Source organism: Hydra vulgaris, chromosome 08 (genome assembly GCF_038396675.1).
Source record: "Hydra vulgaris chromosome 08, alternate assembly HydraT2T_AEP".
NCBI lineage: Eukaryota > Metazoa > Cnidaria > Hydrozoa > Anthoathecata > Hydridae > Hydra > Hydra vulgaris.
Window position 1 is genome coordinate 68,717,471 of NC_088927.1, and position 23,441 is coordinate 68,740,911.

The 23,441-nt window shown below is 28.3% G+C and overlaps 1 protein-coding gene across 6 annotated transcripts in view; it reads left to right on the plus strand.

Moving 5' to 3' along the window:
• The window catches only part of LOC101241576 (centrosomal protein of 131 kDa), a 71,797-nt gene that overhangs the window by 31,340 nt on the left and 17,016 nt on the right, over positions 1-23,441 (plus strand). For all 6 annotated transcript variants that reach the window (XM_065804243.1, XM_065804244.1, XM_065804246.1 and 3 more), the window contains 8 exons: positions 5,356-5,484; positions 5,696-5,884; positions 6,029-6,248; positions 9,338-9,474; positions 9,692-9,877; positions 16,501-16,733; positions 22,559-22,745; positions 23,212-23,339. In XM_065804243.1, coding sequence (XP_065660315.1) covers positions 5,356-5,484; positions 5,696-5,884; positions 6,029-6,248; positions 9,338-9,474; positions 9,692-9,877; positions 16,501-16,733; positions 22,559-22,745; positions 23,212-23,339 — 1,409 coding nt within the window. The remainder of the gene's footprint in view (positions 1-5,355; positions 5,485-5,695; positions 5,885-6,028; positions 6,249-9,337; positions 9,475-9,691; positions 9,878-16,500; positions 16,734-22,558; positions 22,746-23,211; positions 23,340-23,441) is intronic.

Consider the following 23,441-nt stretch of genomic DNA (forward strand, 5'->3'; position numbering starts at 1 on the left):
TAGTTACTATCAGTACTAGTATCTCTGTACTAGTACAGAATACTATTACTACTACCAATAGTACAACTGTACTAGTAACTCTGGTAAATAGAATATTTTTAAAGATAAATTGTTTTGTTGTAGAGCTTTCAGTATAACGAAGTTAAATTAAATTTAAATAATGATTTTTTTTTAATAAATGTTTTTGAAAAATTGCACATAAAATAAGCAAAATGTTTTATGGCAAGATTGCAGAATAAAACTCTTGCAGGATTGCAGTATTTTGTGAAAAATATTGTTGTAGAAGGTATGTCACACAGAAATGTAGCATTAAACAAAGGTATTCCAAGGTTTAGATCAAAAAAATATGTTTTGTAATGCACAAGAAAAAGTATTAATTATTATTCCTAACATGGAAGCATAATTTAACAACAGATGACATTTGACCTGTTGTATTTCAATATTGTTTTATTTATGGAGATAAAAATTTGAAAATATTGATAAAGTTTGATAGGCTGTCCATGGTACAAGCACTTGTTAAAAAAAAAAATTATCTCTCAAACTTATAAAAAATCTTTCAATTTTATTTAGATAAATCATAAAGTTTCAACTTATTCAAAACATGTTTTAATGTTTTTAACATCAATAATGGTTTCCTGCAGCTTTTACAAGCGAAAAATGTTTTTAACTTAAACAATAGTTGCCTTCAGCTTTTCAGAACAAAAAAAATTGTACAGTGGATTTAGACAGTGCAAGTATATAGATAATATTTAAAAAATTTTTTAAGCATTTAGAAAAATCAAAATCTTTTTCAAAAAATTTTTTGTCATAAAATACTGACCATAAGTTGAAACTCTGTTTGATCTTTTTTGTGATAAAATAATGACCACAAATCGAAATTCTGGTCATTTTTTTTGAAGACTTTTTTTGATGGAAGCTTCAAGTTGAGCTAGTACCTCATATAAGGACCTGCATTGAGTTTACCTTACATCGAGTCCCACATTGATTGACACAGTAAATTGACTAGTCTATGTACTGAAGTATAAATCTATAAATATTTGGGCTGTTTGGCATTTATATAAAAGTATAAATTTAATATTTGTATAAAGCTTGTATATATTTTTTTAAGAATTTTTTAAGACACAGATTATATTGAAATTTACTGAATATTTTGTTTAAAATTGCAAACAATTAAGTTATGCAGCATTTTAAATAACAAACATTTACTATATTTTATATATTTAACTATAATTTTATATTTTTTTTAACATATATAAATCTGGTAAACAAATTTTGTTCTAATTCTAAAATTTTATTATTCTTCATATCATCACGATCATTTTGCAATAGCCTTAAAAATCATCAAATTAAAATAAAGAAAAAAATTCTGAATAATTTAAAATATTATCTTAAATAATTAGAAAATGGTTTTTATTGTTTGTTTTATTATGATGTAAGAGAAAAAATAGTGATTGTTCTTTTTAATATCTCACATGGAAAAATGATTGAGGCGATTGTGAAATGATTGTGGCAATATACTTGTACTGTGCTAAGATTCTTTGTCAGATCAGGTTATCCTGCTACTGGTAACATGTAACCCAGTACAATCTGCTTCATGTCCTGCTGCCTTGTAGGATACGCCTTTTTAGGCAAAGGCTAGGAGATGCCAACTCCGATATAAAACACCCCCTGCCTTGGGGCTCTTGGTTGAGTAAAGGCTAGAGATGGTGTCTCGATAAAAATACTCATCTTGGGCAGATGTTAAATGCACCCAGCTACTGTCTTGTAGAAGGCCTCCTAGGCAAAGACTTAAGGGGTAAACAGATTCTATCTGTTGACCAGCCTTGCACCCCTTCTTCATCTATTAGGCTGGCGCAGATGTATTTTTAATACATTGTTTCCAGTTTAGGATGTTGAATGCTGGATCTTCTTGACTCAATGCATGGGTTTGCTTGTGTCACTGTTTTTACGACTAGGCAACTCATTCTATTATCTCCTTATGAGGGTACAGCTCTAAAACTCAGTTTTATGGTTCTGAGGCTGGCTGGTAGTCAGGTTTCCCGAACTCTGTGGTAGCTCTCAGAGAGGCTGATTCCATCAACAGCTGAAAAATATCAAAGTATTAACAGTGCCATGTTGCGCATGGATGGTGTCCCTGTTTGTACTTTTGGTGTGCAATGCGGAGGCCACATTTGGAGCCCTTTGTTACGGCTTAGGGTTTATTAGTAGTAATGAGGCAATTGCTTGGGCTATTAAACGGTGTTCTGAGTACTATCTATGCTCTGAGTCAAGTTCTTCAAACTAATTTAAAAATGAATAAAGTACCAAAAACTATAAAACACAAAAAACCATCATCATCACCAAGTTCTCTAAACCTATCATTCACTAATATTCGTGGTCTTCGAAGTAACTTTTCTTCTGTTGAGTCTTATCTCTTGCAAAGTTCACCAGACCTACTTGCTCTTTGTGAGACTAATTTGAGTTCAGCTGTCTCATCTTGTGATCTTAGTGTTGATGGTTATCTTCCTCTGATTCGTAAAGACTCCAATAGTCACATGCTTGGCCTGGGCATTTACATTCGTAAGAATTCACCTGTTTGTCGTGAAACTAGGTTTGAATCCACAGACTATTCTTTAATGTGCTTTCGTTTAGCACCACTTCACTCTATTGCCTTTCTCTTTGTTCTATATCGCTCTCCTTCATCTCAAGACTGCACTCTTTTTGATGTTATTTCTGATCATATTGACCAAGCCCTCTCTCTTTATCCATCAGCTAATATAGTTGTTGTCAGTGACTTTAATGCTCACCACTCTGAATGGCTTGGCTCTAGTGTCAGTGACTCTGCAGGCATTAAAGCCCACAACTTTTGCCTTTCTCAATCCCTAACTCAAATAGTCAACTTTCCAACTCGCTTTCCTGACAACCCTAATCATTTACCTTCTCTACTTGACTTATGTCTTGTTTCTGATCCTAGTCAGTGCTCAGTTTCTCCACATTCACCCTTAGGTGCTTCTGATCACAGTTTGATCTCTTTAAAACTAATATCTCATTCTTCTTCATCACCTGAATCCCCCTATTATCGAACCTCTTACAACTACAGTAAAGCTGACTGGGATTCTTTCCGTGATTTTCTTCGTGATGGCCCTTGGGTAGAAATCTTTCAACTTCCTGTCGACAAATGTGCTTCTTACATAACTTCGTGGATTCAGGCTGGCATGGAATCTTTTATTCCCTCTCGACGATTCCAGGTCAAGCCTCACTCTCCTCCATGGTTTTCTTCACACTGTGCTGCTGCGATTGCCAATCGAAACCGTTACTTCCATATTTATCAGCAAAACAATTCTCCAGAAAACAGATGTCTGTTTATTACTGCTAGAAACAACTGTAAAAAGGTTTTGTCTAACACCAAAACCCGCTATTCTCAGGTCATGAAATCTCGTATCTCATCTCAAAAATTAGGCTCTCGTGACTTCTGGAGAATCTTTAATAATATCAATAATAAGGGCAAATCTATAATTCCACCTCTCTTGTATGGTTCAGACTTTGTCACCTCACCTAAAGACAAAGCCGAACTGTTTGCTAAAAACTTTTCATCAATATCATCTCTTGACTCCACTAATTGGGTTCTACCTGATATTGCCAACAAACAGGTTGATCCATTGCTTGACATTCATATCACTCCAGCATCTGTATCTAAAGTGATCTCCTGCCTAGACTCTTCTACAGCTTGTGGCCCAGACAACATACCTGTTATTGTCTTGCAGAAGTGTTCTCCGGAGCTGTCGTCTATACTCTCAAAACTATTCAACAAGTGCTTATCAGAGTCTTGTTTTCCAGCCTGCTGGAAAGCCGCATCTATTATCCCTATCTTCAAAAATTCTGGGGAGCGATCTGATTCGTCTAACTACCGTCCCATAAGTCTTCTTCCTATCATAAGCAAGGTTTATGAATCTTTAATTAACAAACACTTAATTTCTCATCTTGAATCTAATAACTTACTTTCTGACCATCAATATGGATTTCGATCTTCTCAATCTACAGCTGATTTGCTAACAGTAATAACTGACAGGTTTTATCGTGCATTAGATGAAGGTGGAGAGGTTAAGGCCATCGCTCTTGACATTTCAAAAGCGTTTGATAAAGTTTGGCATGCTGGTCTTCTCCATAAGCTTTCTTCTTATGGTGTATCCGGCAACATCTTTAAGATCATTGAATCCTTCCTTTCCAATCGTAGCATAAAAGTTGTCCTCGATGGACAACACTCTTCTTCTTATTCTGTAACTTCAGGGGTTCCTCAAGGTTCTATCCTTGGCCCTATACTCTTTTTAATTTACATTAACGATCTTCCAGATATTCTCACATCTAAGGTGGCATTGTTTGCTGATGATACTACCATTTATTCTTGTCGTGATAAGAAACCAACACCCTCTGATTGCCTGGATGGGGCATTTGAGCTTGAAAAGGATCTCACTTCTGCTACAGCATGGGGCTCACAGTGGCTGGTGAACTTTAATTCAGATTAAACTCAATTCTTTTCAGCCAATCGTTATCGCAATAATTTAGATCTTCCTATTTTTATGAACGGTGATGTACTCGATGAGTCACCTACTCTTCATCTTCTAGGATTAACTCTTACTTCCAATCTTTCTTGGAAACCATATATCAAATCAGTTGCAAAATTAGCATCTGCTAAGGTTGCATCTCTTTATCGAGCTCGCCACTTTCTTACTCTGGATTCTATTCTCTATCTCTATAAATCTCAAATCCGGCCTTGTATGGAATACTGTTGCCATATCTGGGGCGGATCTTCTAATGATGTCCTTTCTCTTTTAGACAAGGTGCAAAAACGCATTGTAAACATAATTGGACCTGCTCTTGCAGCCAACCTCCAACCATTATCACATCGTCGTAGTGTTGCTTTTCTTTCTCTTTTCTACAAATACTATAATGGGCACTGCTCTAAAGAGCTAGCCTCTCTTGTGCCATCTACTAAAATTCATTCTCGTGTTACTCGTCATTCAATTAAGTGTCATCCTTTTTCTGTGACTGTTCCTAAGTGCTCCAAAAACGCTTATTCGTCTAGTTTTTTTCCTCGAACATCAGTTCTTTGGAATTCGCTTCCTTCATCTTGCTTTCCTGATTCATATAATTTGCAATCTTTTAAATCATCTGTCAATCGTTATCTTGCTCTACAACCTTCATCTTTTCTCTTACAGTAACTTCCAACTTTAATTAGTGGCTGCTTGCAGCCTTGTTGGAAGCGAAGATGTTTCAAAAAAAAAAAAAAAAAAAAAAAAGATCCGCAAAAAAATACTAAACAAGATTTTTAAATATTTTATAAACAACATTTTATAAAACATATTTTGTCTGAAATAGGATGACAGTAAAAAGGTTCATTATGATCAAGTAAGACGACGTGAAGAAAAAGCTCGATTAGCCAGACAAAAAGTTATAGATGAAATGCATGCAAAAAGGTTGACAAAAGAAAGTAATATGAAACCTCAAGTAATTATTTTTATCAATAACTTTGTTGAATAACATTAGAAATTTTAGCATATATGTGTTTTGTATTAATTTTTATTAAAAATTTTCAATAATTTTGAATAATTTGTTTTTGAATAATTTTAGGTGTTAGAAATTTTTTTTTTTTAAGAATTTTTCTTCCAAAATTTTAATATAAATAAGAATATGAAAATAAAGTCGTATTTTGTTTCAGCCCAAGGACAATTCTTTTTTGACACCTTCAAAGAACAATAAAAATATCAAACTGTCATGTGATAATGGAAGTACATTAAACATTGCAAAAACCAATATTTCTCCAGTTCCTAGAACTGAAACATTGTATTCTTTATCCAGACCTGATACATCATCATCTGTTACTAGGTTGACAGATACTAATTTTGAGGTTAGTAATTTCTCTGTTTTTTTTTAAATATGTTTTTTCTTCTTTTTTTGTATCAACTCTAGGTAAAGTTTTTTTTTCTCTCTAAATCAACCCCCCCCCCCCCCTCTTCATTCCCTCCAATGTATATTTCTGTTTGATATTTAGTCATCTAATAGAGGAACAAAAAGCCATCAATTCAATCAACCAAACAATCAAAAACAAAATTTTATGAATTATCTGACTGTTGAAGATGAGATGAATCCAACAGTTGAAACAATTGAAGAAGAGAAGTTTAAAGAACATTCGAACAGTAATGCTTTTATGGAAATAATGAACACTTTAAAGGAACTTGAAGATGAACCAATTATCAAAGAACAAACATTTGGTAATTTGTAATTTTATTTTTTTTTAATCCATGTTTTTACGTATTTTTATATCCATATGGTTTTTTCTTTTTTTGAGGCTCAAGTAATAGTTTTTTATTATTAAATATTAATGTTTAATATTAAATTACGTGTAACGAAGATTATATTTATGCTTCTTTCATGCAAGAAAAAAAAAAGTTACAAGTTAAAAGTTACAAGTTTAAAGCTCAAGGATTTATATTTGATGTTTCCAGGTATGGAAATATGGCTAAAAATGTATTTGGTTTAAAAGACTAAAGCACTTCAACATTTTGCCTAACAAAATATATATTTTAGGCAAATTTTTTGTGTATTGTCTTGTAAAAGCTGCATAAATCCAGTTCCTTATGTGTGCTTTTCAAGATGTTTGTCAAGCCATTTACCATAAGTTTTTAGCCATCAGAAGTTTAGCCATTTACCATAATATACAATAAGTGCATAGTTTTTAAGTATAATTTTTGCCTCAAAAAGAAATTCTAAATCACTGCAAAGAACACAAAAAGATTTTGGTATTAAGGTGTTTCAGTAAAAATTGAATAATTTAGATTAAGTGACAACTTATTTATGATTAATTGGCAACTTATTTAGATAGTATTTAAATTAACTGATGACATAAATTATTGAAAATGATGGTATGTGTTTTTTTTAAGGCAAATTTTATTTAAATATTTATATAGTGGTGTAAAAAAGTATTATAACCAACCACTTAAATATCATAAAACATTTTGTGTGAAATAATTTGTAAATTATTGTTAAATTTATTGTTATCAAATATTAAATTATTGTTAAATTTATTGATGTTTATTCATTTATTATTATCAAATCAATTTGTTAGTTGATGCACATTTTGATTTGACAAACTTCTTAACATGTTTTGATAAACCATTTTTAAATTTTGGGCACATTTCCTGGATTTTAGGATCATGTGTTCTTACATTGTTTTGAAAAAATGATTTTTAAATTTTGGGCACATTTTCTGGGTTTAGGCGATGCAATAGCGCAAAAGCAACATAAAAAAAAATTAAACCCTGCTAAAAATGAAATTGGCAGAATTAGTAAAGTTATACTTTCTAGTATAAACTCTAAACTTGTGAACATACTCCATCTCAATCAGTAGAAAAAACACAAGTTATCACATATTGGTAATTTGTGGTAATTTATATTTTTTTCAATTCCATTAGTGATAAATGTCTTCATAAATATTTTATTGATGGTGCCCAAGTATGGGAACTCGTGGAAATCTACCTTCTGTTTTAAATTGCACAGTTTTATAATAAAAATGATTGAGGATTATACCGTAATAATAAATTAGCAATTTTTAAAAATTTGAGTGGACCCAAAACCTCAAAAATAGAAAAAATCAAAAAACATTTTGTTGACATATTTAAAATTTTGTTGCAAAATCATTTGGTTCAAACTTTCTTTCGGTAAAAATGTTAGTACTAATATAGGAACTTTTTAACCTTAATCAATAAACTTTCAATAAGTTACAAACTCCATAAAATTTTTACAGCTGATGATACAGTTATGCTGAATATGAAATCTATTTTAAATGCACACAATTATCGCATTATAAACAACAACAAAATTCCACTTAAAACTAACTGCAACTGCTTTAATAAAAATACCTGCCCTTTATTAAAACCAATGCACAAAACATCAAAAAACATACCAAGCTAATGTAAGTTCCAATGATCTGCTCACACTTCTATCAAAAAATTATAATAATTATAATAAAATATATATATATATATATATATATATATATATATATATATATATATATAAATTTAATTGTCATTGTGCATTTAACACTTTTTAAGAGCTTATATGAGGCGTTGCGACTGAAAGGGGCACACAAACCAATTTTCAAAAATCCGTTTTCTTTAACCATTTTTTACTTTAGTCTGTCATTTACAATATAACACAAGATCAGCGTGTCAGTGGGCCTCTTTCTGACTGAAAATCCCTTGTTATTTACACGTGATAAAATCTGAAGAAACACACTTTGTAATGAGTAAAACGTTCGTCCGAAAGAGGGGTCTGAAAAAAACCACCAACTACCACAGAGGGGGAGGTGGTGTAAACTCTTCTACCACGTGGTAGGAAAAAGTGTAATTTCGCGCGCTTACTCAAAACTTGATTTTGGTTGGTGTGCTCCTTTGCAAATTTCAGTCTAGAAACTTCGATCGCGATTTACTCAAAACTTGATTTTGGTTGGTGTGCCCTTTTCGTTCACAACGCCTCATATTTCTTTCATATATATTCTATAATACAAATATATAAATAGTATAAATTTTAGACTTAAAATGGTTAAAATAAACTTATATTATATAAAATTATATAAAGCAAAATCGATGTTTTTATTATGAAAGAAGAAAAGAAATCAACTATATCTTTCAACTACTTTTCAACTATTCAAATATTTCTTTCAACTATTTCTTTCTACTATTTCTTTTCAAAATCAACTATTTCTTTCAAAGTAAACAACTATTTCTTTCAAGAATGCTTTCCTAATATATCTGTGTATTTACTTTTTTTCATACAATTCTGCGCATAAGGAATCATTATGTACTATTAAATATGCATGCACAAATTTTTTCGAAACTGTGAAGAGGTCTATTTAAAAAAATTTTTTAATTGAGTTCAGCGATTTTAAGATATGAATGATCAAAGCTTAAGTGACCAAACTTAGGCAATTTTTTCAAAAACATAACTGCAGGGCCAACTTATATGTTTATACTTGCCAACATTTTTGCGGTCAATGTATGTCCAGTGCTTATTTACTCTTTCAGTATGGCGTAAACAATTTGTGCAATCCTTAGCAGCACAAAATGGTGATTACCAGTATTTAAAATGGATTTCATGGATGAGTTATGATTTTTTTTCTTTTCAATTTTGAAGCAGATTTGCAAAACCACATGTTTTCACTAAATTTCTAAAAATGCAATAATATTCGAATATGCAGGAAAGATATTGTTTACCGATGGAAAAAAATAATAATAAGTTCATTCGTAATGTTTTTCTATAAGTTTTCAAACATTTATTGATTGTTTTTTAATTTTTATAGATGCTGATGAAAATTTGACATTTAGAAAAGCCGATCCAGGTTCATTGCTATCTGCTGATAAATTGCAAAGCATCATGGATTTTCTTGACAATGTTGTCAAAGTAGAAGATGAAGTTAGAACTGAGGTCTTATCAGTTGTGAGTTGTTTAAAATTTAGATGAGTTATTTCATAAAAAAACAATTTCATTGCTATTTTTTTCTTTTAATTTATTTTTTTGTCTTGCACTCACTTTAATATAAACTTCTTTGTCATATTTGTTGTTTGTCTGTTGTCATTGTATTTGTTGTTCTGTTGCTTGATGTTATCTTGTTATTATTCATTTGTAGTTTTTTGTTTTGATTTATTTTTAATAGGCAAATAGTCATTTCCACTCACCAAGGCTTAATTCTGATTTTTTTAAATCTGATGAGAAACCCAATAAAAGAAATGAAATAGACTCTGTTTCTTTTGTTGCTTCTGAAATAAGTGATGCAATTTCTGCTCAAAAAAATGAGATTAAAGAAAAACAAAAAACCGTTGAAATGATGAAAAAAGCAATTGTAAGTTTTATTTGTTATTTAATGCAAGGTAACTTTCTAAAATAGAAAATAATAGTAAATGACTATCCACGATTTTTTTAAAGCTTGGGACTACCCATGATTATCTTCTAAACCATGTGACTAGCCTTGATTATCTTCTAAACTATGCGACTATCCATGATATCTTCTAAAGCGTAGGACTACCCATATTTATCTTCTAAAACATAGGACTACCCATGATTACCTTCTAAAAGATGAGATTGTTTGTGGTGTGCAGTCAGGGCCTTTGAAAATATCTTTTCTAATTTCACAACACTTCCTTGACCAATTACTCAAATGCAAAGCATATTACTTCACCAAGTTATCAACACTGATAAACAAGGTGACATAATATGCTTTGCATATAAGTGTGTTCAACCATTACTTTACTTATTAATGTCATTGTGTTTGATAGTTTAATAATAAATAATAAAATTTGATAATAAATAAATGGCACAAAGTTATAGACAACTATTTCAATGTTTTTGTTTTTTACTGTAAAAACCAGAAATAGACAAGAAATTTAAATCCCAAAGCCATGAAGACCACTAGAGTCGAGGAAGCTGCATTTAGTTGTGGCTACAACTCTCTCTTAACTCTATAGAATTAAAAGAGGGTTGCGCAGAGAATCAAGTTGAGTACAGTGCTACCAGGGGCATGATGGGGATTGAACTCTGAATTTTTTGCTTATGATTACACTTTCTGTTAAAACAAAATTAATTAAAGTTAAAGTTAACAGAGCAAACTTAAGTAGTTTTCAAAAAAAAAAATTTTATCTTATGTTTTGATGCTTTTAATTATGTTATGTTTTGATGCTTTTATACTAATTATGCTAGTTATTATATTATATCTGCTTTATAACATACTTATAACATAATTTTTAACCTTTTAAATTTTAATCTTTTTATTCTTTTATTTATTGTTTTTATCTATTTAATTGTTTGTTTGTTGGTTTAATTGTTAAATTGGAGCAGCTGAGGTTGTTGTTACCATGGTGAAGGTAATATATAATAAAAATACTCACTTCTGATCTCAGGTTAATAAAATAACCACTGCTTATTATACTACTATATACCTATTACCATCATAAAAATATACAATACCATCATAAAAATATACAATACCATCATAAAAATATACAATACCATCATAAAAATATACAATACCATCATAAAAATATACAATACCATCATAAAAATATACAATACCATCATAAAAATATACAATACCATCATAAAAATATACAATACCATCATAAAAATATACAATACCATCATAAAAATATACAATACCATCATAAAAATATACAATACCATCATAAAAATATACAATACCATCATAAAAATATACAATACCATCATAAAAATATACAATACCATCATAAAAATATACAATACCATCATAAAAATATACAATACCATCATAAAAATATACAATACCATCATAAAAATATACAATACCATCATAAAAATATACAATACCATCATAAAAATATACAATACCATCATAAAAATATACAATACCATCATAAAAATATACAATACCATCATAAAAATATACAATACCATCATAAAAATATACAATACCATCATAAAAATATACAATACCATCATAAAAATATACAATACCATCATAAAAATATACAATACCATCATAAAAATATACAATACCATCATAAAAATATACAATACCATCATAAAAATATACAATACCATCATAAAAATATACAATACCATCATAAAAATATACAATACCATCATAAAAATATACAATACCATCATAAAAATATACAATACCATCATAAAAATATACAAAACCAACAAAAAAATATACAAAACCAACATAAAAAAATACAATACCATCATAAAAATATACAATACCATCATAAAAATGTACAATACCATCATAAAAATATACAATACCATCATAAAAATATACAATACCATCATAAAAATATACAATACCATCATAAAAATATACAATACCATCATAAAAATATACAATACCATCATAAAAATATACAATACCATCATAAAAATATACAATACCATCATAAAAATATACAATACCATCATAAAAATATACAATACCATCATAAAAATATACAATACCATCATAAAAATATACAATACCATCATAAAAATATACAATACCATCATAAAAATATACAATACCATCATAAAAATATACAATACCATCATAAAAATATACAATACCATCATAAAAATATACAATACCATCATAAAAATATACAATACCATCATAAAAATATACAATACCATCATAAAAATATACAATACCATCATAAAAATATACAATACCATCATAAAAATATACAATACCATCATAAAAATATACAATACCATCATAAAAAATACAATACCATCATAAAAATATACAATACCATCATAAAAATATACAATACCATCATAAAAATATACAATACCATCATAAAAATATTGATTTTTGAATAGAGAACCATCTTATTAGAAAAGTAAAAGATTTTGCTGGCTATGGCTAAAAAAAAAGTTTTTGCCAAGTAAGGCCTTTAAAAAAAAAAGTCTTAGTTGGCTGACATTAGCTGGCTACCAACTTAAGATCCATATTTGCCAACTCCAGCGTCCAAATTTGCCGTCTAATTTTTTAACAAAATATTCCTAGGAGAGTTAGATACCCCTCAGGCAGCCTTGTATATATATACGCATATAACAGGTGATGCGGAAGTTATCGGACAAAATAAAAATGTCAATAACTTTTTTATAAATAAAAAAACAAACTACTACTATATTTTTTTTAAATAAAGCATTTATCTTTTAATAAAAATATATTATTTTTTATATGAAAAAACACCACCATCTGCAATTGATCTCAATTTTGCTCTGACGTCTTTCATATGCGACTGTAAAAAGTTTAACTCAATTTCTTGTAGTTTTAGTTTAATGCGATCAATCAAAACTTGCTCTGTTGAAGCTTGCCAATCTCCCTCGGAACCTTCTGTGCCAAATGTCCCCAATAATTTTCAATTGGTCATGCTTGAGGCACATTTGGGGGATTGGATTCTTTATCAACGTAACAGACATATTGGTCTATCCAATTTAGAGAATCTTTAGAATAATGAGAATTTGGTAAATCTGGCCAAAATAAATAGTTAAAGTCTCCATGATACTTGTGAATAAATGGAAGAAGTCGTTTTTCTAAACATTCATTAATATAGATTGATGAGTTGATCGCAATAGCCATGGAAGTGCGAAACAATGGCTCGGACATACCACGGTCAGATATGGCTATCCGCATTAATAATTTTTTTGGAAATTTCTCTTTTCCTATAAATTGAACACTTTCTGGACATGTCTTTTTGTTGTTTGTGTAGTATCCAGAATTTCCAGGCATGTTGTCCCCTGCAAAACAAAAGTATTTTTCGTCATTGATGACTAGAAGCGATTTTGTGTTATAGAGTTGGTTAACTAGTTTCCTGCTTCTTTTCTTTGCCTTTATTTGTTGTTCTATAGTGTATTTTGGAGTCTTTTCACGTTTTCTATATTTAATATTCATTTTTTTAAACTGACGACCAATTGTCGATTGAGTTACACCGAATTTAATACCTATTTTTCTCTGACTGACCCCTTTTCGATTGTTGACAAGTCTCGTTAATTCGGCTTTCTTTTCTCTAGTCCAGGATGTCGGACGACCAGGGTGGTTTCTATCAGAAAACGATTGAACAGTTTCAAGTCTTTTTAGGTTATCATATATTGTACTTCGAGCAAATCCTTCCTTTTCAAAATGATTTACGATTTTTTTTTTTTTTTATATATTAGGTTTATTTACAAAAAACATTTTTAGTCGCTTTCGAAAAGATTCTCGTTCAGCTGCATTTAACCTCATTTTAAATAATTATGTTTCAAATAATAAAGTTTATATTTTATAGAACGTTTATGCCTATGCATAAAACCACAAAAACTAATTTTTATGCTCAAATAATTAAATTAGGATTTGTCCGATAACTTCCGCATCACCTGTTATATACACATATATACGATATGCAGAAGTATAAGCGCAATGTTTTAGTAAAAATTTTAAAGAGGTTCTTAACTTTTACATTAATTTTTGTCAAAGATCTTTTTACAACATCTCTAGTTTTTGCTTTAAATTTTTTTCATTTTTTGCACTATTCAGTTTATAGTTATAAATAAAGGAAGATCTTCAATATTCTTTACCGATATAAAAAGTATTTCTTTTCTAAATGTTTTCTTGAAAAATAGCATATACTGTTTTTCTTTCAGTTTCTATTAACTCGATTACAAAATCTATTTGTAGTCTGTTTGATTTTTTTTTTCCAATATTTTTGATAAACTTTTCATGATACTTCCTTGCTATTTCTTTCCTAATCATTTGCTTTAATGTTTTAAACTTTTAAACTTTTTGCTTTGACATCCTAATACTAAGATGTATTAAACCTATACACACACACACACACACACACACACACACACACACACACACACACACACACACACACACACACACACACACACACACACACACACACACACATATATATATATATATATATATATATATATATATATATATCTGTGTGTGTGTGTGTGTGTGTGTGTGTATATATACATACACACACACATTCTTTTATTTTAAAAATAACATGTTTTATTCTTGACATGATTTGTAAAATATATTTGCATTTTCAAGAGATTATTTTACAATAATAAAAAACTCTGAAACTTTCATTACCTAAGATGCACAAAGTTAGTAAAGATATTTCTCTCCCAACATTTCGACCTATCATCTCAACAATCGGAACATATAACTACAACCTTGCCAAACATCTTTCTCATTTATTGTCTCCACATATACCTAAACAGTTTTGCACTTTTGACTCATTTTCTTTTGTAGAAGAATTAAAACAAATTAATGTAACTAATAAATTTATCGTTTCATATGATGTTAAAAGTTTGTTCACAAATATTCCACTTAAGGTAACCATCAACATTGCAACTGATTTATTTTTTAAAGATAAAACTAGTTCAAAACATTTTTCAAAAATTCACTTAAAAAAATTACTTCAGGTTTTCATATTCGGTTCACATTTTCTATTTGGCGGAAAATATTACGATCAAACAGATGGTGTTGCTATGGGTTCTCCTTTAGCGCCCATCTTAGCTAATGTTTTCGTCGGATATCACGAACAAACATGGGTCAATAACTGCTCCTTTACAGTACCATTTTTTTATAAATGGTATGTGGATGACATAATTGCTATTTTTCATTCCGAATATGAAGCTCAAGAATTTTCAAACACCTCAATAAACAACATAAAAATCTGAAATTTACTATGGAAAAAGAATACCAGAATACCAAAAGAATACCAAGAATACCAAAAGAATACCAAAAAAGATAACCAGATTGCTTTTTTAGATGTACTTATTAAAAAATCCAATTTGTTTTCGACTTTATTTTATCACAAAAAAACGTATACAGGTCTTTTACAAAAATTTTTAAGTTTTATTCCCTCTTGCTATAAATTTGGACTTGTTCGTTGTTTGATTGATCATACATTTAAAATTAATAATTCTTGGGTTGGTTTTGATAAAGATATTAAGAATTTATCATTAGTTTTACAAAAGAATAAATTTCCACAAAAAATGATTGACTATGAAATTAAATCCTATATTGATAAAAAAATGAACCCATCTGTTTCTAACATTGCTAATAGCTTAAATATTAGATGCTTTAAGCTTCCTTACATTGGAATGTATTCTAATAACACTAAAATGAAAATTTCAAAAATTGTTCATAAATATTGCAAGGATGTTCTAATAAAATTAATTTTCACTACTAATAAAATACAAGATTGTTTTTGCTTAAAAGAGTCACTTCCTAAACTGCTTAAATCTCATGTTGTCAATAAATTTTCTTGCACTGGCTGCAATGCCAGTTATTTTGGAATAACCTCCAACTAGACACTTGACAACTAGAATAAATGAGCACCTTAAAAGTGATAAATAGTCTCATATATTTAAACACTTAAATTTATCTATTAGTTGCAAAAATTTGGCTATCTGTGATTCTTTTGAGATTTTGGATAATGCCCCAACCAAACACAAATTAAAGATAAAAGAAGCCCTCCACATTAAATGGGAAAGTCCCTCACTTAATAAACAAACTTTACATTATGCTATAAACTTATCTATTTAGTTTATCAGTTTATTATTATTATTATTTTTTTGACAGTTGGTTATTTTGATTGGTTATTTACCGAGTTATTTTGTAATAAATGTATTGGTTTATTTTGTATAATTTTTTGTCCGGTAATATTTCTCTATTAAGACTTCTATTTTATGATATTTATTTCAGAGTTTTTTATTATTGTAAAATAATCTTTTGAAAATGTAAATAAATTTTACGAAACATGTCAAGAATAAAAAATATTGTGTTATTTTTAAAAATAATTACTTATTTTATGCTATTACGACATTCAAGATATATATATATATATATATATATATATATATATATATATATATATATATATATATATATATATATATATATATATATATATACATATATATATATATATATTATAGAATCAACAAAAAGAGTTTTCTTCTGTCCAAATAATAGAAATGGAAAAAGAACACAAGCAACAACTGTCCTTACAAAGGAGTGAGTATGAAGCTACCATTCAACGCCATCTGTCGTTTATTGATCAGTTGATAGATGATAAGAAAGTTCTTACCCAAAGATGTGAAGATCTTGTTTCTAAATTGAAGGAAATGGATCAAAGGTTTACTACCAAAATTAAACAAATGACTGAAAGGCTAGTATTGTTCAAGATTTTTTTGGTATATGTATATATATATATATATATATATATATATATATATATATATATATATATATATATATATATATATATATATATATATATATATATATATATATATTGTTATATTAATAAAAGTAATTTCTTAGAGAGATTCAAGTACAAAAGTAGCTAATAATTACAATACAAAAGAGCAAATATATATTAAAATAATAATAAAATAATTTTATAAATTAAATTATTTTAAAATAATAAATTTGAAACATAGTATGGTGTTTAACACTTTATGCGATCATCAGGCATTACAAACAACCATAATGATAAGAAAAATTTTATACAAAAATGCAATACAGTGTTAGCTTAGATTAATTTAAAACTGCCAATAAAAAATTTGTTTTTGTGGCAGCATTTTGATACTAGTTCATTTTGTTTATTCAATAGTTTCAAAGGTGATGTAATGATATGGCATGTAATGATATGGCATTTTTCGGATAAACAAAGATTACGCAATTTTTCCCCAGATTTAAATGGCTTCGCCCTATTAATAATCTTCCATGTAAAAATAAGATTTAAATATCCTTTTTTTTTTATTTCAGATATATTTAGAAAGTTGAGAGATATATTTAGAAAGTTCTGTAGAATTTTGTTTGTAACAGCTAATGATTGCTTAAAGTGTGAAACTCATGTTTCAAATTTCATTGTAATCATTTTATTATTCTTCTTTTATATATATTTATATATATATATATATATATATATATATATATATATACATATATATATATATATATATATATATATATATATATATATATATATATATATATATATATATATATATATATATATATATATATATTTATATTTATATATATATGTATATATTATATATGTATATACATATAATAGGGTGGAATGGTTTCAAAAATTTTTGCCCAAAATAGACTAAAAAAGTAATCTAATGTGAAGACATGCATGTGCAAGTCAAATATGTTTAAAATGCTAAAATAGTTGCTCCCCGCGTCCGCTTTTTAATTTGTCTAATCTTATTGACATTTGTTTTTTAACAGATTTTAAAATATCAATATCAGGAAAAGGTGTTACAAACTCGTAAGGAATTGTTCTGCAAAGTGTTTGAGCCAAAGAATTCAATAAAAATGTTCTTCCTACACAAGTAGATCTTATGAAACATTAATTTTTTATTTCAGACTCGTATAAAAAGAGAATGCTAATGGAAAGAATCCTTTTGTGAAGGATATTTCAAATATTGTACTGCAAGATTTGAAAGGTATATGGCAAAAAGCATCTGTTCCAATTATATTCAATCAACAAGTTTTGAGCTTGATATCAAACATAAATGAAGAGTATAAGTCTATTAAAAAAATCTTCATAAATTACAAGACAAGGCGACAATATTTAGAAAAAAATATGAAATAACCCTGTTTGATATATGCATTTACAAATGTAAAAATTTTATTGACTGTCATTGCAAAATTAAAGCTGCTGTTAGGGAAAGATATTTTCTTTTCAATCAACAAACCGTACTGAAAATGGTAATAGGTAATGTTGATAGAAAAGTAACTCGACTTCTTCATAAAAATATGAAAAGGAAAGCAATACAATCATCACGACTGGAAAACTTTTTTTATGCAGACAGTATAGTTAAAAAAAGTTAAAAGAACATTTTCTTTTCAATTTACATGTAAAATAGAAATTGACATCTTTTGTAAACTCAGATAATATATCTGAAGAACTGTTTGGAATTAAAACTTCTGATCCCAACACATCATTAGAATCTTACTATACTTGCCCTTCTGGAAAAAAAATGAAATTCTTTAATCTAGCTCTAGCATGTATTGTGTAGTGGTAGTGCGCTCGCTTCATAAGCGAGAGGTTCCGAGTTCGATCCCCACCACGTCCCTGGTAGTACCGCGCTCAACTTGTTTCTCCCCGCAGCGGCCTTGTTCGTCAAGGTTCGTGTTTCGGAGTTATAGAGTTGAGAGAGGGTTATAACCACAATTAAGTAGCCTCCTCATCTGTAGTGGCCTTCTGGGCCTTGGGGAGGTGAAATAACAAAAAAAAAAAAAAAAAAAATGTGATTGAACTGATGTTTCAGATCGATCTGCTTCATTATTAGTTAATGCTATTCTAAATGATTTTCAAATGGTAACAAAAGAAAATTCATTAAAAATAATCGATCCAAGTAAAAAAAGAAGAGAATGAAAAAAAAAGATCTTCAAAAATGAGCAAGAAAGGGTTATTTTGAGATTCAAGGACTATTTTTTGATGGAATAAAGAATGTAACATTTCAGCAGGATAAGAAAGGGGCAAAGTATTACAGAAGATATGTTACAGAGGAGAACATATTATTCTAGTTTTCAAACTTGGATTAAAATAATTGTATCATGTAACGCCATCATCAGAAACTACACTGGGTATTGCATCAAGCATTCAAACATTTTTAGAGGATCCAAATAAAAAATTTATATTAGAACAGGTAAAGGCTGTTAGATGTGATAGTACCATCACAAATACAGGATGGAAAAACGGTGTTATAAGTCAATTAGAATTATTCCTTGGCCGTCCTGTACAGTGGCTTGTTTGCTTACTACACACTAATGAGTTGCCTCTGTGCCATTTTATACAATACTTAGTTGGGAAAACAAATAATCCTACAGGATTCAAAGCTGCAGTTGAAAAAATGTTAGAAAATTGTGAGAAACTTTCAGTTGTTTCTTTTGAACCTATTGATGTGGAACTCCTGAAAATTGATGCAAAAGAGTTAAGTACTGATCATAAATATCTTTTTGACATTTGTAATGGAATTTCAAGAGGTAGTATAAGAATGTCTTTGTAACTGCGAGATCTTGAGAAAAATTTCACATTCAAGTTGGTCAACAACACCCAACAAAATTTTAAGGTTATATGTTTTAACATTAGATCTATCAATAGATCTGAAAATTTTAACTAACTATGTGATTAAATTATACTCTGCTAGCTGGTTTGAGAAAAAAAAGAAACCAACCTTTTTAATCATTTCTTTGGCATGATTAAAAAATCTTGTTGAACTTAAAAGGTATTGTCTGATGAACTTAAAAGGTATTGTCAATCCAGTATTACAAAGAAATGACTATTTCTGTCATCCAGAAAAAATTTTGTTGGCTATGCTAGTGGATAAAAGAATGCACATTAGAGAATTAGCTTTAAGGCGAATTATCATATTTAGAGAATCATATAACAATCAGAGAACTATTCGACCATTTAAAGTGCCAAATCTAAATTTTAATGCTGAAGATTACATAGATATAACTAGTTGACAATATGGTAATGTTACTGAGCCTCCTTTAACAAGACACATCTCAATTGATAATTTTAAAAAAATGATTTCTGATACAATTAGTATTGAAAAAAATACCTTGCCACACTCAAGCAGTTGAACAATGTATAAAACTTGTATCAAATACTTCTACATCAGTTTGTGGAAATAAAGCAAGAGATGGAGTCATCCGAGCTAAGCTTACATCTCAGTATGAATTACCAAGGTTTGAAACTAAAAAATATTTTATGAGTTCATTAAATTAAATATAAATTCTGCCTAAATGATTTTTAAAAGAAATCAACACTCAACAGCTTTTTTATTTTTATTTTCTTTCTTTTGTTATTTCTAAGGTTCCAATTTTACATTGTCTAGGTAATGAGTCTTTGCCATCACTATAGAATCTATGGCTTAGTTACCTAATTACTATAACAAAGTAAATGAATTTAATGGCTATATGGGAACCTCAGTTTTGTTTGGTTTTTAAATAAAAAAAGTTCTGAATAAAACTTAGAACTTTTAAGTTTTTTATGGGGCTGTAGTTTCCCTGTTTGGAACTCTGTTAGTGATTGGACAAAATATTTTATTCTAATTTTTATTGGTAAAAATATCTAAAAAAAAATAATTAATAAAAAAAATAAATTTAAAAACAAACAATTATAAATTTGAATAAAGTTATATTCTTCTGCCGTCAATGCAGAACATTTGATTCTACTCTCAATTTTTGTATTATTACATCTGATTCTACCCACAATCCCACAATTTCTTAATAATCAACAAAATTAAACAGTAACTTATTTCATTTTATGTCAACATTTTTCAAAAATAAATGTAAAAATATAAAAAGTAGCAATTACAAAAGTAAAGCTTTAAAATATTGCCGAAAGCGAGGGCTAACAAGCATAAATTAGACGATGAGTGGATTGATAGTTGATCATAATAGGGACCTCAACCGTGTTTGAGTTTTAATAAATGTTCTGTTTTTGATTTAAATTTTTCATCAGTATAAATCTTTTTTTTTTTACAGTTGATATATTTGCTATAATTAAAGCTATATAGTAAATATGCCGCTGCTATGAGCTATAGTGACATTGTGTTGCTAAGCAACATAAGTCATGAAAGTAAAAACCATTTTAAACAAATTTTTCTCGCATTTTCTGTCTTTTTTTGTTAAAAGTAATGTTTATTTTGTGTTCTATAATAAATTTTACATTTAAAAGTCATTTTTCCGAGAAATTAAATAGTACCAAACAATATTAAACTAGGTAGAATATGAAAATTAAATAAATGTTTTTCTAAGATTCAATACTCTGGAGGAACCTGAAGAAGTTATGAAAACTATAAAAAAAATTCACTTTCCTATTCCTAATAATATGCAACAATTCGCACCTCAGGTATTTTGAATTTAAACTTTTTTTTTTTGTTATTAAAATCTCTCCACCCTAATATATATACAGGGGCTATTCTAGAAAAAAAATTTGGACGGCAACCTTAAACAATTCGAGGTCGGCTGAAGGTCGGCAAAAAAAATTTGACAAAAAGGTTTTACCATAAAACTTAGAAGTGAGATCAGCAAGTTTTTGCTGACCTCAAACAATTTTAGGTTTGCAGTAAGGTATTACTCTTTATTTAGACTTATCTGATAACTTTACCATAGTAGCAGCCCTTAGCATTACAGACTTATGTTTAAAATTGATCTCTCCCTTGATATTGATTTAATTTTATTAAATGTGATTAAAAAACGCAAATTCGAAAAAGGAATACAACAATAATTTATCAGGTCGTAATAATAACTTCGTCTAATAACTTGATTATTTATAGGATATTTATATCTATATATATATATATATATATATATATATATATATATATATATATATATATATATATATATATATCAACTATCTGAATTAATAAAAATGAGGTCAATGAATTGTCAAAGTGGCAATGAATTGCTGAATGAAAGAAAAGTCAAAGTCACAATGAATTGCTGACCTCAAATTGTTAGAGGTCAGCATCAGGTTAGCAAAAAAAAGTTTTACACAAAGGGGTTACCATAAAACATACAAATAAGGTCAGTAATTTTTTACTGGCCTCAAACACCTTGAGGTCAGCAGTTAGGTCGGCATTGCCGAATGCCAACCCTAATTCTGAGCGCTGATATATATATATATAAATATATATATATATATATATGTATAAATATATATATATATATATAAATATATATATATATATAAATATATATATATATATATAAATATATATATATATGTGTGTGTGTGTGTGTGTTTATATATACATATATATATATATATATATATATATATATATATATATATATATATATATATATATATATATATATATATATATATGTATGTATATACATGTATATATATAATATGTATATATATAAACATTTTTCAAGTTTTGTTTTGAAATAATTTTTTACTTTTTATATGTACATTATTAAAACACACAATTTGTTATTTATTTTCAGTCATGCTCTAGAGTTAAAGAAACAAAAAGATATAAATGAAGCAGCTGAGAAAGTTCGGAGAGAGAAATGGATCAAAGAAAAAACACAAGAAATTAAAGAGCTAACTGTTAAAGGCTTGGAACCAGAAATTCAACGACTAATCACAAAGCACAAAGCTGAAATAAAAGCAATTAAAAATGCTAACCAGGTTGTTATTTTAAGCAAATAAAAATGCTAACCAGGTTGTTGTTTTCTTATAAACATGCTGCATTCCATTTTGTATATTTCATGTTTAGTTTTTAAAATTATAAAACTTTTAAATTACATTTTTATTATTTTAAATTTTATATTTAAATGTTTTAATACTAACACTACTAATACTAACTAGTATTAGTATTAATTATACTAATTATTATTAATTTTACTAATTATTACTCCTAATTGTTTCATGATTTGTGTTTTAACATGGGAAATTTTTCAAAAGTTTACTTCTTTTATGTATGATATTAATAGTTTTTGTATTATATTAATATTAATTATATTAATATTAATAATATTAAAGTTCTTAATGGCATTATTTGTAGCAATGTTTATCAATATAGTTCCTAATGTTATTGTTTGTAGCTATGTTTATATTTGTGTATATTGAAACTGTTCAGATTTTAAATTTTTAGACAGAAGTTATGAATGCTGATGAACGAGTGGCTCAAAAATATATGCAGCAGTTGGATGATTTAAGGGTACAATATGAAATAGATACGGAGACTGCAGTTCAAAAAGAACGGGAAAACTGCAGAGAGCGGTAATTTTATACTAAATAGAATTTTTTAAGATTTTATTCTAAGATTAAGATTTTTTTGCTTCATTTTGCAAATTCTAAAAAATCGTGTCACTGAGCAGAAGA